General features: G+C 37.8%; 2 protein-coding genes across 3 annotated transcripts in view; one reads left to right on the top strand and one right to left on the bottom strand.

The window, feature by feature from the left end:
• LOC132142625 (F-box only protein 41-like) overlaps positions 1-5,432 on the top strand; it is a 53,869-nt gene extending 48,437 nt beyond the window's left edge. The window contains exons 7-13 of the mRNA XM_059552629.1: positions 38-153; positions 955-1,107; positions 1,986-2,081; positions 2,284-2,402; positions 3,366-3,524; positions 3,782-3,897; positions 5,320-5,432. Of these exons, the coding sequence (XP_059408612.1) occupies positions 38-153; positions 955-1,107; positions 1,986-2,081; positions 2,284-2,402; positions 3,366-3,524; positions 3,782-3,897; positions 5,320-5,382 (822 nt within the window). The 3' untranslated portion in view covers positions 5,383-5,432. The remainder of the gene's footprint in view (positions 1-37; positions 154-954; positions 1,108-1,985; positions 2,082-2,283; positions 2,403-3,365; positions 3,525-3,781; positions 3,898-5,319) is intronic.
• A 10,112-nt stretch (positions 5,433-15,544) lies between these two features.
• Positions 15,545-18,105, bottom strand: part of LOC132142623 (RING finger protein 24) — a 31,217-nt gene continuing 28,656 nt past the window's right edge. For both annotated transcript variants that reach the window (XM_059552626.1, XM_059552627.1), the window contains 2 exons: positions 17,743-17,822; positions 15,545-16,478 (listed from right to left, as the gene is read on the bottom strand). In XM_059552626.1, coding sequence (XP_059408609.1) covers positions 16,337-16,478; positions 17,743-17,822 — 222 coding nt within the window. In that variant the 3' untranslated portion in view covers positions 15,545-16,336. The remainder of the gene's footprint in view (positions 16,479-17,742; positions 17,823-18,105) is intronic.

Genomic DNA, 18,105 nt, shown 5'->3' with positions numbered 1-18,105 from the left:
AAGCTCTCTAACTCTGTCTTTCACTATGTTTGTTTAGTTCTTGTGCACTCTGTCTCAGTGGTGCACACAGACGCATTCCCTCATCCTCCAGAACCTCAAACCCCGGCAGAGGGGCAAAAAAGAGACAAAGGAGGAGTATCTGAAGAGCACACGGTAACGCGGTCTCCCGCTGCGTCTGCTGTTTACTCTAACATACTGACCCTGCTGTTTGTGTGGCTACTGCCTTCCCACAGCTCCACGCACCACCTCCTCTTCTCGCCGATGTTTTATTACCTTCTGCACTCTTCTCTGATCCTCTCATCACGCTTTCACACCAAACAGATACACACTCACTCGCTCACACGATCTGACACTTGTGAAGTGCTTGTTCAGAGATCCAGCGTGAGAAGGGCACAGAATGAGCAGCCTGTTAACTGCTCTGCTAAATCACCTCAACCAGAGTGCCAGTTGAAAACCTCATGAAAGACTTTGACGTAGACATCGTATATTTGGTGGATTTAATGCTAAAAGTAATTTTTTTGTCTTAAAATCAAAAAGCAATCTCAGATGTACCAAACGGCACTGCGGGCTAATAAATTCAAGACTGTCCCCATACAAAAATGTCATATATGACATACTGTGCTGTATACAGTATATCCCTTTATCAAGAGTGGTATTGCCATATACATTACCTATAAAGAGATATATATTTTTACATGAGTACTGTACGTTTTCTGAATAGTTGATTTTATGGGGTTTTGTGTGTAGCAACCGCAAATGTAAACAAGATATATGTAATTTATGAATGCAACTTTATACAAAAACATCTAATGTACTGTATAATGTACTGAATATTACATTGGCGTATGGGTCATATCTTTATTAGGACATCTGGTAACCGTAGTCCCCACATATTTGGTATGAACTGAGATATTAATAGATTGTGTTAATAGATTCTCTTTGTTTTGTGTTTAGTGGGTGTCTTGAGGAGGGTCTGGAGGCTTTGTTGAAAGCTTCTGGCAGTAATCTGCTCATTCTGAAGGTGTCTCATTGTCCGAATCTATTGACCGATCGCTCTCTGTGGTTGGCCAGCTGTTATTGCAGGGCACTACAGGCTGTCACATACAGGTTGGTCCACAAGGGAGCACTATTTAGTCTTTTTTTTTCATATATTCTTTTATTATATAACTTTGTGGTATACTCGACTCTGATTGGTCAATTGCATCATTGTACAGGCAGATATTGCTGTATCATGACTCCTAAACTGTATTAATGAGCACTGTCCCCAGGAGATCAATTTACTGCATAACTTAAATGAAAATAATATCAACTCTTAATGAATTGTTTCTATTTGTCTATTTAATTATTAATTTACTAAACAATCATGTAATAAATTGGATAAAAATTTTTTTTTTAAATAACTGACTGGCTGTTAGATATAATTAAGCATTTAATAATATGATAATGGAATAAGGTCATCACATTGACTTTTATCTTATAAGATATACACTTTTTTTTACAGAGCCCCTAAAGGGATGTGAGATGGGAGGAAAACTTATATTTCAGAGGCTTTGTGTTCACTTTCAAAACATTTGGTTTTTCCAAGCATCTTTGCATTCACTCACAAAACCTTTGAGGTGGGAGGGAAAACTATATTCCAGTGCTTTTGTGAATGAATACAAAAGCATTTAAATATAATGACTATTAATGACCACTGTGCTGAGAAACCAATTTGCTAAATTGCTTTAATGAAAATAGTATCGACTCTAATTGATTTTTCATGTATATTTAGTTATTTATTCAAGAAGCGATCATGTAATAAATTGGATCAATACTATATTAGCAGGGAAGCTTTTTGTAATTATGTCCAAGGCCAGTACTGGTCAGAGTAGAAACAAACATGTTGATTAATGTATGATTGCTTAGTTCCCATTGACAGGTCATAACAAGGTTTGCAAAGGCAGAGCGAGAAAGTTTCTCAGATGTTGATCTTGATTATGTCTTAGGAGCGCGACAGACCCTGTTGGACAGGAAGTTATCTGGGCACTGGGAGCTGGTTGCAGAGACATCATCTCACTACAGGTGGCACCTTTACATCCATGGTAAGAGTGAAATACACTTATTACAAGGCAGATTATTGTTAAGGTGTTTCTTAAATAAGGTTTGGTAGCTTAAATATTATGTCAGTTTAAAAATGCAACATCTGCTTTCTTTTTTTGAGCATTTGTCTTTTTGATATTAGAAAAAAAAAAAAAAATTAAGTTGAATGCAAATAATAAAAAAAGGTGAATTGTCTTTCTGCAGTCAGCAGCCAGCACGCTTCAGTAACAGGTGCCTGCAGACCATTGGCAGATGCTGGCCACACCTACGAGCGCTGGGTGTGGGCGGAGCCGGCTGTGGCTTACAGGGATTGGCTTCTTTGGGTGAGTGAGAGTAAACTAGTGTTCGCCATTATTTCTTGATATGCTTGTGTGTATATAAATATATATATACACATACATACACGCATGTAAGAGTATATAAGTAACTGAAGAATTGTTTTCATAATAAGAAGAAATGTTTCTTGAGCACTAAATCAGCATTTTAGAATGATTTCTGAAGGATCATGTGACACTGAAGACTGGAGGAATGATGCTGAAAATTCAGCTTTGCCATCACAGGAATAAATTACATTTTAAATAGGAAACTGTTTTAAATGTTATTAATATTACTGTATTTACTGTGTTTTTTTCTTTGATTTATTTACTTTAATTATTACACTAGCTGTTCACAGATAAGCATTGCAAGGCAACATAACTCATTACTTATGTAGCATAGAGAGTAATTTGTTCTTCCCATTGCGACTGGGACAAAGAGACACTGGAAATGTCACTTTTACCATGCTGCTGTGAGGAAGACAAACCATTTTCTACACTGCTCGAGTACCTTCCTCATTTTGATATAATGGATTTTGACCTTTCTGAATCCCAAGACTGTGGTTAGCTCTGTAAAAAAAACATCTGAGCCGTACATAGACCACTTTAGAAAATTAATCAGGAAGATAAACAGAATTGTTTTTGAATTAGTTTTTCTCAAACCTTTCAGTTATTTTCTTCCACTTCACTTCCAGTTACTGTCCTCAGTAACACCACATCTGTATATTAGTTGAGTTGTTCTCTTCCTGTGCTCTCCTAAAAATAGTGCGCTTGTAGTATGAACTAATTTCACAATGTTTTCATAGTGCTTTTTGTTGTTTTGGAGCCTTTTTTCAAATTAATTTTGAGTGAAGCATTCCTTTTAACATTGTCTCTAATGCAGCTAGCTACCACGGTGCCAATAGACTTTCTTTAATGCTTTCTATCTCCACAAAGACTGTAATCACCCTGTTTGTGTGTATATATCTTCAGCAAGGAACTGCATGAGGCTGCAGGTGCTAGAGTTGGACCACGTCAGTGAGATCAATCAGGAAGTGGCTGCTGAGATGTGCCGAGAGGGACTGAAGGGTCTGGAGATGCTGGTGCTCACCTCCACTCCTGTTACTCCTAAAGCCCTGCTTCACTTTAATAGTGAGTCCACACAAACTGATTCAGATTCCTATTCATTATTATTGCTTGTTATTTGAAAAGTAACAGTGAACTGTAATTCTGTTTGTGCATCTCAACGAAGTATCAACCAGTGGAAGCCTGGTGATGAAATGAGTTGCTGGAATATGTTCAGATTAAATATTGGATTTAGTTATTTCTTTGAAATACGCCTGCACTTCCGGTAAAATGACTCTCTGCCCTCACTCTCTTACTCATTCCCAGCTCCACTCTTTTCACAGGTGTGTGTCGTAACCTGAAATCCATAGTAGTCCAGATCAGTATAGAAGATTACTTTGAAGACCCTAACAGTCCCGAGGCCAGAAAACTCTTTGATGAAATGGTGAACAAGCTGCAGGTATTGAATCATTGCTAAAGGTTTTTAAGATATCTGAGGCCATCAAAAAATTGACCCATCCATATCCGTTTCTTCACTGTCATACTAAATTTACCAGCAAAAGCTGTTGTGTAGTAATTTAATCTTAGGCCATGGGGTTTCCTGTGTTTGAGACAGCGTTAAAGATGAGTAAGTGGAAGCAGAAGAACCTCTCTATGAGTCAAATGCAAGTGATTCATCTCATCCATTTGCTTTCTATGAGGACACAGGAAGCTGCCTCTTCTCTGTTCTGACTCAAGATAAGCTGGGAGAGGAAGTGGAAGTGGGGTTACACCCACCCACGTGAAAACTCAAACTAAAGTGACTTGCAGGATGTCTTACACAAGCTGTGCTGAAATGGGCTGCTGTAGCTGACAGAGCGCATTGCTCATCAGATATCATTTTCATAAGAGGCTCAAAAATATGTTGTGCTTGTTCAGTAACTGCCCACAGTTTATTTCCACCATCAACGTGGAAACAAATTTATAGTGTCCAGATATAGATCATCACAGATGTGATTTGGTTCCTCTGTGTGGTCCTGCGGATGAAAGTTCTTTCATTTTCTAAATAAAAAGCAAAATGAAAATACTTTTTAATCACACTACAGGATCGGTTGAACCGTCAAAACACAAGCGGAGATTATGATTATCCAGAAATATTTTAAGTCTCAAATTATGCAACTATAATGCTCTATTGCCAGAAGTTTTTTTTAGTCCAGAGATACTCACAAACAAATAAATAAATAAATGAAATGTATCATACAAGTCAATAACAATAGTCAATAGAATTAAAATAAATTGTTTTTAGTATTATTTACATACCTTTATATTATGACCCCTATCTTATATATATATTATGTAATACATACTTTATATTTTTATGACCCTCATATTATTTTGTTAATATTTTAAATCAATCTTTATTTTTATATTTTCTGTATTCATTAGAATTTTACTTTCTGAGATTAAGATAAAATAAACATTTTTATTTCAGTTTTAGTTTAAGTAATTTTAGAAGAAAAAAAAACACTTAAATAGAAATCTTATCAACTAACCACTATAAAAGTTCAAATAACTACCCAATAAAAAAGTTAAGTTTAGCATTTAATGTTTATATTTTTTCCAGCATTATTTTAAATAAATAACAATAACAACACTTTTTTTTTTTTTTTAATGTTAGTTGTCCTTCACCGGAGCAAAGAAATGATGTAAACCTGAAATGGCCTGCCAAATCAGACCTGACTGTTGTACTTGTTCAAAAAATGTTTTTTTTTTTTTTTTTTTTTACCTTTGAACAACATGTACTCAACATAACACTGTATACATACATACATACAATATACATACTGTATTTCCAGAAATATAACACCTGCTCATTCATATCCTTTCTGTCCTGTCCTCTCAGGCACTCAAAAAAAGACCTGGTTTCTCCAAAATCCTCCATGTGAAGGCTGATGGCTTGTGCTAGATCTGCTGTGTTGCGGCCAGAGCCACATAAAGGTTCACCGATTATTTCAACCTGATCGAGTCATTCTCTCCTTAAATAAACGAGGAAGAATCAAACACTTCTGCTTCAGTCAGACGCAACCAAATAGAGGAGTATTTAAAGATAATATGTAACAAACTACAAGAAGGCATAATTACTCGGCATGGCTGCCGTTCCAACAGTCATCCAGTTACAGACTATGGATTTTTCTCCTACTTGCCAAAGGGACTAAAGTTTTATAAGATATCAGAGAACATGCCGTCTCTCTTCAGAGCACTGATCTGCAGGAGGGAGCGGTCTCATATTCGAGATTGACTTGAATCATAAAATCAATGTGAAATCCTAACAGCACAAATTTAAAATCCACATGGGTAAGTTAGTAATGTGGGAGTGTGTGTTTGTGTGATCAGCTCGAATGCTTCCCCGATGTTCAGCAGAGAGGCGCATTCGTTCATTAGTTGTCACTTAAGAGCATTACTCTTCGAACTAGATCCGTCAGCCAGCCATATTACCGGGACAAGTATCAACATAACAAAATCACCAGCTTCAAACGTGGCTTACAGAGACCTATATTTAGGGGAAGCCATGTCTCCATAGAAATTACTATTACTTGCAGCTATCTTGTGTCCTTAAGCGCAAGTTCAAACCGAAAGGAGAAGCCAATAAACTAAAGCTGTTCGTGTTCATGTCAGACCCTCCAGTCTTTTAGCCGTATTCCCATGACCAGGGTATGTTTCTCATCATTGGATCTCTTGTTCCAGACAGATTAGCAATGCCTTCTCCATGATGTGCCACCCATAGCTCAGACATTTTGTTTTCAAGGTTGAATTTTGGTCATACCCAATGTGCCATTAGTCTTAAAGGTATTAAGTCATACCCTACAAGGTGTGCACTTATCTAAAGAGAATTTAAGAGGGAATAGTGAGGGATAGAGACAAGCTCATGGTTCTGTCAATCCAATGCACACCAACTGTTTCACCTCAGATGTCAACGTCCTCATCTCTTCCATCAGTTGCTGTTCAAACTATAAAACTCGGGCTGGTGCCACTCACTAGATCAGTTCTCCATCTGCTCTGTTGATTTCAGATGGTATTTTCCATGTTCCAAAGGTAGACACCACTGAATGGACACCTTTCACAATCAAATAGAAGGGATGAATACAAATATATAGAGTTTTTATATTAGGTTCTTATCAGAACTTCACTTCTGAATGAGTGGGTTAAGTTTTGGCTTTGGTTCCTTGGATAGAACTTTACTTGCTGGAACTGGGAAATAAGTTAACAATAGCCATAATAGGCCATGTTAGACTACAAAATGATTCTGCACAGCTGAGATTGAATTCAATATTTATAGCCTCATTTTGTCAAGGCCAGCATTGTAAAAATAACTTTTTCTTTTGTTTTCAAAAGGAAAAAGGTTATTTATGGTATATTGCTGGGGCATTTTTGAGTAGATCGTATGATATGTCAGGTTTTGCTTTCAGTTTGGAATATTACTCCAGTATTAGAATCAAGTTTATACTAAAACAATGAATGTTAAAGCACTTAAATGTGTTTTACCTGAAAGTCAGTCATACAAAGAAACGTCTTGGTTACGTATGTAACCCTCGTTCCCTGAAGGAGGGAACAGAGACGTTACGAATGGGGGATCTCGCCCGAGAGCCCAATCACCTTCGAGTGGTACAAAACGAGTCAATGGTACACAAAGTACCTTGGTCTGCGGGATTTGCATCGCGAGCTCCGCCCCGCAGAGCGGGTAAATAAGGAGCAACGCGAGCAACTCGCATTCAAGTCTTCGCTGAGGAGTCGAGCCAGTGACCCGGCCGTTCAGCAGAACAGCAATGTGGCAAGGGGACGTAACGTCTCCGTTCCCTCCTCCAGGGAACGAGGGTTACATACGTAACCAAGACGTTCCCTTTCAGTCGGTCACGTACGACGTTACGAATGTGATCCCTTACAAAATGCCACATGGCTGTCTTCCAGCGAATCCCAGCATACCCCTTGGCCGCCCCGCCATCGAGGGCAGTGAAGGCGGAGGAACGGTTTCGGGCAGTTAAAGGTGCCTTCCATGAACTGGTTACTTCCTGGTGCAGTTCCGGGAAGAAAGGAACCAGAGGGGGGTGCTGGCGATCCGCATGAGCAGCCCCAGGAACCATCATCCAGCCTCGAGCGCTCGGGACAGGACGGAGGATTCCACTCAAGCCCGATGCTCTCCGCTGCCCGGGAAAGCACGGCCGTCAGCTCAGGAACGGACTCGGACAACGCTGGCACTCCCGAGGGAGGCAACACACCCGAATCCTCATCTCCCGAGGACTCAAGCCCGCCTTGTGATGCGGTTCTCTCCGCTAGCCCCGAATGAGATGTCAGGAGCCTGAGAGGGTCCAGCAAACTCATCCGGAAACTTGACCGGCTGCGACGTATGTGAGTGGGGTGTGGCCTGAGGAGGTTCGCTCGTCGGGAAGCCCGCACAGTAACCCTCAGATCACCCTGGCCACCAGCCGAAGTAGCCCTCTTACGAGAAGAAGAGCTAGAACGGGGTGTGGCAGAGGGGACTCTATACCTTTTAAGGTAATCGAGTCTCGATCTCAACGCCGAGATAGTCATGTCCCCGCAATGAGAACATGAGCCATCCACAAACGCAGTCGCAGCGCGCTGGAAGCCCAGACACGTGACACAACGATCGTGGCTGTCACGAGGAGCGATGTATCGACCGCACCCAGAAACACACGGGCGAAGTGACATCTTTATAAAGACGCAAATCGGCCCGTATCTCTTTTGTGAAAGAAATTTGCTCTTTCTGAGGTGTTGAAGCGCTCAGGGGAACGCGGGAGACCCAGACGAACTGCTGAATCGCGCCGTCACACCAACACCAGTGACTCTTGCTTGTAACACTCCGGTGAAAGCAGCACACGATGTGCTCGGCTCCGAAGCGAAAGCTTGAATGCGAGTTGTTCGCGTTGCTCCTTATTTACCCGCTCTGCGGGGCGGAGCTCGCGATGCAAATCCCGCAGACCAAGGTACTTTGTGTACCATTGGCTCGTTTTGTACCACTCGAAGGTGATTGGGCTCTCGGGCGAGATCCCCCATTCGTAACGTCGAATGTGACCGACTGAAAGGGAACTAGAATATAGCATTCTCATCAAGTTTCTTTAAAATAATAATAATAAAATAAAAACATACTAATGCAATAATACTGATGCAAGTACTGGTCTCGACTGCTCTCGGTGCTGTACCACTTACCCATCATGCATTGCTGCTCCCCTTGGCCAGTCTCTGAGCTGAAATCACACAGTCCAAACGCTCTACTCCAAGTGCTTTAGTCAAGGCGAGCACTTCTACAGTGCAACGTTCTACTTCCTGTCTTAAAACACAATATGGGGCTTGAATTAAGATGAGAGGAGTGTTCACAAAATCTGCTCGAGTTTATTTTAGGATGGCTGTTCAAAATGAGACAATGTGGACCAGAATGGAAACTGCAAAACCATCTTCAAGAAAGAAACTGCAGAAGTGGGAGAGGGTAACCTACTCTACCCACAATGCCACACAGTGATGTTTCGAGTGTGTTGGCACTCGTCTGCTGAAAAACTGTATGTATATGTTGTTTCTATAGGAAGGAATTACAAACTGTGTAAATATTTCAAATGTAACTTAAGGAAAGAGATAACCTGCAGTGTTTCAAGGATATCCGCCCACAAATGGTTTCCGGTGTGGTGGCCACACTGACCAGATGACTTTCAGAGTTCAAAGATATTGAATTTGCAGTATGCTGTGTATTATAGATGCTTTATATTGAATGTGTATCAGAGTCCTATAGAGATGGAAATAATTTAAAAACAGAGTGCAATTTATTTCAACTATTTATTTCTATAAAAAGATGTCTATGATGATGGCATGTTTGTGCTAAAGCATTATATATACACACATATATATATATATATATATATATCATGTTGCCTTTTCAAGTGTTCTGCTGTAGATGTTATTAGATTATTAGATCTGAGTGCTCTGGATTATTGCTTGCTGCCTTTAATTTTTAGACTGAGCAACCGTTGCAGCATTATGATGATAAAAATGAACTGCTACTTAAGCCGTTGATTTTTTATTTGTATTTTTTAATGTCGAGTCTTTTTAAAGAATCTGACATATGTAAATGCATTTCTTTTTTTTTTTTTATCAGAGCACTTCCACTGCTCTGTGATGGTTGGTTTCATATAATTAATGTGCAATTCCTCTTTTCCTAAGCTTTGCACCAGAAGACTATCAGCTTCCCATTCATCATGTGATCAGTCCGTTCAATAGTTTTAGTGACTTTTTATGAAACCCTCTCAGTGGTCTTATTTAATGCATAGCATTAACCTGCAATATAACAATAAATAGCAACATTAATATTTTTTTATTTGCTTTAAGCAAGTGGTGAACATGATGACATGCTGGGTAATAGTGTGTGGACTGAGCACTTTGAATATGAAATTTTATTTGACTAAAAATAGCCTAAAACGATTCTGAACTATACCAACCCAAACTTGCATCTGGATGGATTACCATAAACAAGACAGATTTTGAGATCGATTGAAACTTGTCTTCATGTCTACAGAATGCCACTTTAACAGAAGACCTGAAGCACTCAAAAAGATAAATATACTTTTTTTTCTTTTTTTTTTGTAAGCATAACCATTGTTTCTGTACCACTAACCAGAACTTCTTGAATCAATCAGTTATATTGGTGTTTGTTATTGTTAGGTGCCAGATGTTGTGACTATTCATGTGTAGCTGTAATTGTAACCATCAAATCAATGACCTCGTCATTGGCAAGTAAGTCGAATAGACAAACAGATGATTTATTAATAGTGGAATATTATCAGCTTTTTGTTCTGTTATGTTTAGTGGACTCGACATGGTGTAAGATAAAACATCATTCACAATCTTAACAGCCATATTCAAACTCCATAGCCCTGGAATGATAATAACCACGTATAGTACATCTTAATGCCTTTCATTTATCAGTTTTATTTTATTTCTGCTAGTCTGTCCATTAATATGGCATTCAGTCCTTGATGTCACGATATTGAGATTTTGCTTTTCCAATGTGCAGCTCTGTGCTGTGCTGTTCTTTAGCCATGATACTTCTTGGCTTGTCATTAGTCTACCTCTTGGCTCTCGTTTGAATGATTGTATTTTATGCCATCTGTCTGAACTGCTTTCATGCATAACCTCAAACATCTTCTGGCAACATAAGTTGAATTGTGCTGCTTTTTTTATACCAACAGATTGCATTGAAGTTATTTAATGAATGCACATTCTCTGCCGTTGCACAAGAACGCAATTCATCACCCGAAGTTAGTTAATATTTATTGGAAAATGTTCATTATTAAACTCTTTTCTTGCTTGTGGGAACAAACTGCAGACCTTTTTTTTTCCTGTATTTTTGTGGCCTGCTAATTAACATTCCTTATTGTCTGTTCGATGGGTTATCCCAGTTTGCAAAAAGTTGAATATAAAAGTGTGATGGAATTGTTTACATTCCAGAATCTCATGCCATTTTGTTCCAGGCATATTCTATGAGTTATAATAAAAATCTGATACATTCACTTATATTGTCTAAAGAGATTTTTGTATTGCATGCAGCCTTTAGGTTAAGTATTTCATACTAATTGGGAATGAAGAATATACCCTTGAAGCACAAATTTTTACGTTTTAAACATTTCGTAAAGTCAATTCTAAGACAGACAGGGGGGGGGGGGGCAGTAAAAAGTGAAGAAATGGGGTGTGAAGTGTGTCCTCTGGCAGTATTGTTAGGGTGCTTTTATTATATTTGGACCAAATCGTCGGCAACAAATGTTTCTTATTAAAAACATTTTGCCGTACACACACCCACACAAATGCACAGTGTAAAAGTAGCCTAATAAGTATTTTCGCCAAGGGCTGATCATTGTTTATAGTGCATTGTTGTGTTTGCACATTTTTAGTTGTTAAAATGTAAGTAATTTACATTTTACATATATTTTTAGGTTTCAATAGGCCTACAACTGATTTTAAAGACTAAATAAAAACAGCATGTCCACCAGATGTCAGTAGTGCACTGTGGAAGCAAGTGAAAAACAACATGGCCTGTCTTTCCTAATTGCTTTAGTAAATGATTCAAGGTTATTAGTTACACCTACATCAAGTATATCATACATTACTGTTTATCTATAAACATTGTTTTATCACTAACATCAGGCATGAGTTTAGAGCCTGAAGAAGTTTTTGTGTGTGATACAAATAGCCTACATGTGTTTTCAGGAGCAGTCTTCTCTTAGAAAAGAAACGGATAGCAGTATATGTTTTGAGTGCATGTGTACAGTACAGACAAGCTTTTTCTCTCCTGTCTTCTTATCAGCACAGGGGACACGTCGAGAGTTAGTGGGTCAGTAGGCTGGAAGAGAGTAAATACAGGTTTCATGGCCTTTCGGACAAAGAGTCGCCTCGATTTTAACTAGATGTTTACATTTTTAGATTAAAATGTGAGGCGTACTTGCCTGTGCAAAACAAAAATCTAATTGAATTATTATCTTTACCGCTCCATTAAATTCACAAGAGAATATTCTGGTACATGCTGATATAGGCTACATAAAGCTTACGTATGCAGAATATAACCAGATGTTTGTAGAATGTATAAATCATCTAATGACTTGCATCGCAGAGAGAGTGTCTGAAACAGACGACATAGTTTTAAATAAAAGTCAACACTTTTAATCAGTCACAAATTTCTTCAAATGGTCCAAAGGGGGAAAAAGGTATACATGAAGTTAAGATTTGACGCCCTCTCAGTTGTTTATAAAGAGCCAATAAACCTTCCTGTCATTAAAATAAGCGCAATTAAGAAAAGTGATAGACGTGAAACACTGTTTTGTTTTTTTCTTACATGACAAGTCAAATTCATTTGGTTTCAAAGCAAATATATAAATACAGCTGCATCTCAATAAATTAGAATGTCGTGGAAAAGTTCATTTATTTCAGTAATTCAACTCAATTTGTGAAACTCGTGTATTAAATAAATTCAGTACACACAGACTGAAGTAGTTTAAGTATTTGGTTCTTTTAATTGTGATGATTTTGGCTCAGTGATGAAATCTCAACAAATTAGAATATGGTGACATGCCAATCAGCTAATCGATTCAAAACACCTGCAAAGGTTTCCTGAGCCTTCAAAATGGTCTCTCAGTTTGGTTCACTAGGCTACACAATCATGGGGAAGACTGCTGATATAACAGTTGTCCAGAAGATAATCATTGACACCCTTCACAAGGAGGGTAAGTCACAAACATTCATTGCCAAAGAAGCCCGCTGTTCACAGAGTGCTGTATCCAAGCATGTTAACAGAAAGTTGAGGGGAAGGAAAAAGTGTGGAAGAAAAAAAGATGCACAACCAACTGAGAGAACCGCAGCCTTATGAGGATTGTTAAGCAAAATCGATTCAAGACTTTGAGTGAACTTCACAAGGAATGGACTGAGGCTGGGGTCAAGGCATATAGACATGTCAAGGAATTTTGTCAAGGAAAATGAGAAGCAATAGACCAAAAAATGAAGATGAGCTGAGGGCCTCTGTCAAAGAAGAGCTGCTATTTGTTTAAATATTATTTGATTTTAATTCTTGCTCAAAGTAAAACTATCCACTTTACTCTTACCTGTTTATTGTAATGCTGATCTTGCAGGGTCCCCCTCCTCCAATTTCAAGAATGACAAAAAATATTCTTTATTCCAAAAACTTGGCAACTTTATTTACAATTCAAGTCAGTCACATGCAACATGTTTGAATGAACATAACACAAAATTAGCAAAAAAAAAAGCATCTTTGCAGTTATTTTCTTTGAAATGTTGATTAAATATACAAAAATATAGTTTACAAAAACTGTACAGAAAATATTCTGCTGCAGAATTCTTACTTTTACAAACATGTTTGTGAAATTCACAAACATTAGCAGTGTTAAAAGACTGTGGTAAGAAGGGGTGGGGCTCATGTTTACATCTGTGAGGTCACAATAATGAGGGGTGGGGCAAGATTAGGTCATCTCTGAATGAGGCAAAGAAGGGGTGTGAGAAGTTTAAAGAACATGTCGCATTGTCACGGTGGTTAACAATGACTTTGGGATAGTTGATGTATTGGCAGTTCAGTTTTGATAGTATTCATGTATTTAATTTTTCTTTTTTTTTTTATTACGTCATGTGCCTTAGTGACTCTTGAAAACATTCAATAAAATAACTACTACTTTAAAAAAGAAATACTGCCAATATCTTCCCAAACAGTCTTCTTTACTTACAATAAAATCTTTATCTCTACAAAGCCTGCTCGGAACAAACAAGTTGCAAAGTTGGATCTGAAATCCTTATTTTGCCTTTTCAAAATACAATTGGTCAACAAGATGTGGCACTTTCAATAATGATCAGTACAAAACATTAGTTTGAATATATTAAGCAAAAATGTAACCTAACACTCCTGTAGAAACACACTAATTTGACCAGTTTTCTAGATGTTTTCAAATTGAAGTAGATTGTAACGGTGTCCACAAAGCCTTTTTTCTTACCCTAATCTGCATTAGCACTATCTAAGAGCTGTTAGAAAGTACAACTGAAATGTTATGGGTTTAAAACAAGCACACAATAAATAAGAAAGCATTTTTTTTTCTGCCCCATTTCAGTTCAGCCTCAATGGAGAGGCACCAATACCACCAAAATCGAAGAATATGAAAAAGTGCAGTAATGTAATTCGTGATTTTAGGCATAACTACTTTCACATTATATTGACACGGATGAACCTCAGCTCTCTATATGCATACATTCGTGATCAGAGTGAGTCTTTAAGACCTGCTGTGTTACAAACACCAAAGAGATGAAGGAGAGATCCTAATTTAGGACTCAACAATATTTGTCCATGATAAGGAATTACAAGTCTAAAAGAAATCCTCAGTGTTTTACAATTTAAGACAGTACCAAAAAAAGAAAAAAAGAAGAAGAAAGAAACCTATTTTAATTTCTTCATACCCTCAGCAAATGCAATTTATATAAAAAAAATAAAAATAAATACAATATATAAGCTCAACTTAATTTACAATCTGAATCTAGCTTAAAAACACAAAGACACATTGCAGAACGTGGTGGACAGTTTGCTTGGCAATGAATGAGTAGTCCATGACCAGACAGCACTTTAAACCAAACCAGTGCCGATTTAGTTTGGGTTTAGATAAAACATTACTTGTGTCAGATAATTCTACTTGGCATCAAAAAGAAGTTTTCACATCTGGCATCATTTCTGGTGTTGTGGCCAGCCCATATGTCTAATAATGTACATATTTCCTTTCTAGAATGGCTTAACCTGGAGCGCACAGAGACCCAGCCTGACCCTATAGAAGACCCTGCAAAATAGCTGTATAATAGAGCAGGAAAGAGCCAGAGCTTCTATTATATTACAGACAATAAAGAACGGCTTTTCCTGCTGACTGAATCCACCTGCTGGTCATTGGTCTTAATGGCTGAGGATTCGGTGTTGTGCTGGACTGATTACTAGATTGTGTCTGCAGCTTCAGGTCAAATCGGAGTTTGTTTCTGTTGCATGTCTTGTTTGATTTGCCTCTGCGCCATTTCATTCATTAATATTTGTTGGAGACAGATCTGAGCTTTTTGCCAAGCATATTTTCAGAAAGCTATGCAGCACAATATGAGAGCCAGTATGAACATACACAGACACACAAACACACACACACACACACACACACACACACAGGCTGCAATGCATAGAGCCAAGGCTTCATGGGAGATAAGTAATAACTAAGAAAATATAATACTCAACAGTACCTGGGGCATAAAGCCCCAGATTTATGCAATAATTTATAAAAAGACAAACAATACTTTGGGACATTTTGTTCAAATTTGATTAAACGCCTCATTTAATTTGCACCTATTTCAACTCTGTAACACATCTGCAAAACTTGAAGCCAAAGTCAGGGGTGCAAAAAAAAAAAAACGAGTTGTGTATATCTTTACACTGTATATCTATATATTTATTTATTTATAAGTATATAATGCTTTTGTTATTTAGACAATAACGTGTATTTTGCTTCAGTATTTATTTCGCATCAAATATGGCCTTGAATCAAAAGGTACAGATGTGTGTGTGTGTGTGTGTTTATTTAACACAGCCCTCAGTTAAAAAGCATTTCAAATATAAAGACATCCACAGAACACAGATCAAATACTGTTAGGTCACATCCTGACCTTAATAAGACAAACTCTGCGTTCACATTTGTTTTGGCCACCAGCTAAAGGTCACAATGAATTGTATCTAGCGAAACAGCCATTCCACTGACTGTTAATACATAAACACTCACGCAAACAAACATATACACACTGGAGAGCTGCTGTCCCTTTAATATACAGTATAAATGTAACCCTTTCTAATGAAAATAAAAGCAATGGTTTGCTCTGTGGCTCTAAAAAAAAAGTTTGAAGTCATAAAATATAAAACAAGATCTTGCTACTATCACAAGCAACTAGGATTGAGTTTTGTGTAAAGTGCTAGTTAAAAAAACAAAAAACCTTTAGTTAAAAAAAAAAGTTTTTCTTAATGCGTTTTAATGTTATGTTTTTTTTAGTCCTTGTCTTTTATTAGCCTCTTACTGGTGTCCTCAAAAAAGTGCTTTGGTGTGGAACTGTTACTTTAAACATGGCTTGGCCATGTAAACTCAATTCTTTGTCATTATCCCACTGGAAGTCATCTATTTTTGTAATTTGGAGAAAAAAAAATCCTTTGTAAAACCACCGAGGCAGGACATGAACATATGCAGGTCACAGGTCACCGTGGCTCCAGGCACGAATCCTGCGCTCTGTCCTTGGATATGAATGTGTACCTGTACAGGAGTGAGTGTGAAGGTAGTGGTGGTTTTTAGGAGAAACAGGAGGGGCTACACCAGGTTCTCCACTCCGGGCAGAGGCTGCTGCGATGGGGGCACAGATTCGGACATGCTCTGCTGCTGCGCCAGCTGCAAGACGGGCATGTTGCACAGCGGGCAAACCTTCCTCACCTCCAGCCATTTAATAAGGCACCTGAGAGAGATACAAAGAGAATTTAGAAGATGAATGGCCAACTAGAAAATAATCTGTCCCAAAATTTCCAAGATCACAACAGAGTTTCCCACTATCAAGAGACACTGCTAACCCAAACTACCAATAATGCTACTGATAGCGAGACTAAAGTGAGCTCATATGATCTCAGAGCTGGTTATGCGTCTTCTCTTCCCATGTGGAATGTGAGAATGAATCTCGGGTTAGTCTGAGTGAGATTTTGCCATCTCTGCACTGATAAATAATTCACTGCAAGCACAGTTCTATTTTAGGCCGTGCTGGTCCCATCAGGTACACAAACAGATCTATGATACAGAAGTCCCTATTTACCACTAACACATTCGGGATGTTGAAGCCTTTAGGGTTCTTTTTTAGGAATTTTATCCATTTTATAATTTGTATTAATATTATAGAATACTTATTTAAGTTTTAATATTTTTATTTCACAAATGAATCAAACCGATTTAGAAATACCTCTCTGTATTTCAATAACAGTCCATTATAATCAATATACATTCAAACAACAACAATTATTATTATTATTATTTATATTTATTATTATTTTATAAATTATCCTGAACATTTAATAATTATTTATATTTCCAGTTTAAATTTTTTTTTTTGTCTTCTTTAAGGTTTTCGGTCCTTTATTACTAGCTCAAATCTGTTGCATTAAGTATCATTTTGTCTCCTCTAAAGTATCATGTGATAAGTATTCACAAATACAAATGTATTAATTAAATAATTAACTACTATCATTTTACCAGTTTACCGTGTAATATATGGCTTCACTTCAACGACCCATTTAAGCTAAAAATTGTCTGGATTCCCATAGAAGCAAACTATAATGTTGATATGTTTATAAAGAACAGGGAGTTGCCCACCCCTTTGATAAGAGTCCAAGCACTGCTCTGACATTTACTCTGATATACAACTCAGTGCAAATGTTTCACAAAGTGGCGAAAGAGAAGATGGGTGAGTCAGACATTTCAAATAGATCAATGGCAGATTACAGTTATCCAGCACATTTAAAACAATGTTACACTGTACATTTGGATTTCATTGAATTTAGTACACACTACACGTCTGCCATGGTTCATCAGACAGGTGGTCCAACCTCAGACCCCAATGTTCATTTTGGCCCAGGAGAGTCGCTCAAATAAACAGACTGCAAAAACTGTTTGGTGCAGCTAGCGGTGCAGAAATGTTCCTCTTTTTAGAAAACAACATATGCCAGGGTACTCACTTTCTGTGAAAGGCATGTTTACACGGGCAGATTCCCAACTCATCTTTCTGCTTGAATTCCTCCAAACACACCGCACAAATCTGGGGAGAGAAAACAATACATTCCCATGAACACAGATAAAATGTTGAAATAAAAACTAATTTGCCCTCAATGAAGAAAACATTTCCACTGAATACACTCAGCATGTTATTACAAGAAATGGATGATATATCCTTCAAAGATCAGTGAGACCAGAATATATGTTGTAATGCGGTATTCTTGTGAAGATTTTAACCTACAACTTTATAATAGACATACCATTTCTTTTAAGGCTTTTCAATCTTAAGCCATCAAATGGACTACACTCAAGACCTTTCCTTTGTA

Source organism: Carassius carassius, chromosome 6 (genome assembly GCF_963082965.1).
Source record: "Carassius carassius chromosome 6, fCarCar2.1, whole genome shotgun sequence".
Taxonomy (NCBI): Eukaryota; Metazoa; Chordata; class Actinopteri; order Cypriniformes; family Cyprinidae; genus Carassius; species Carassius carassius.
Note: the sequence above shows the minus strand (reverse complement) of the source record. Positions and strands in the feature narration are given on the sequence as shown.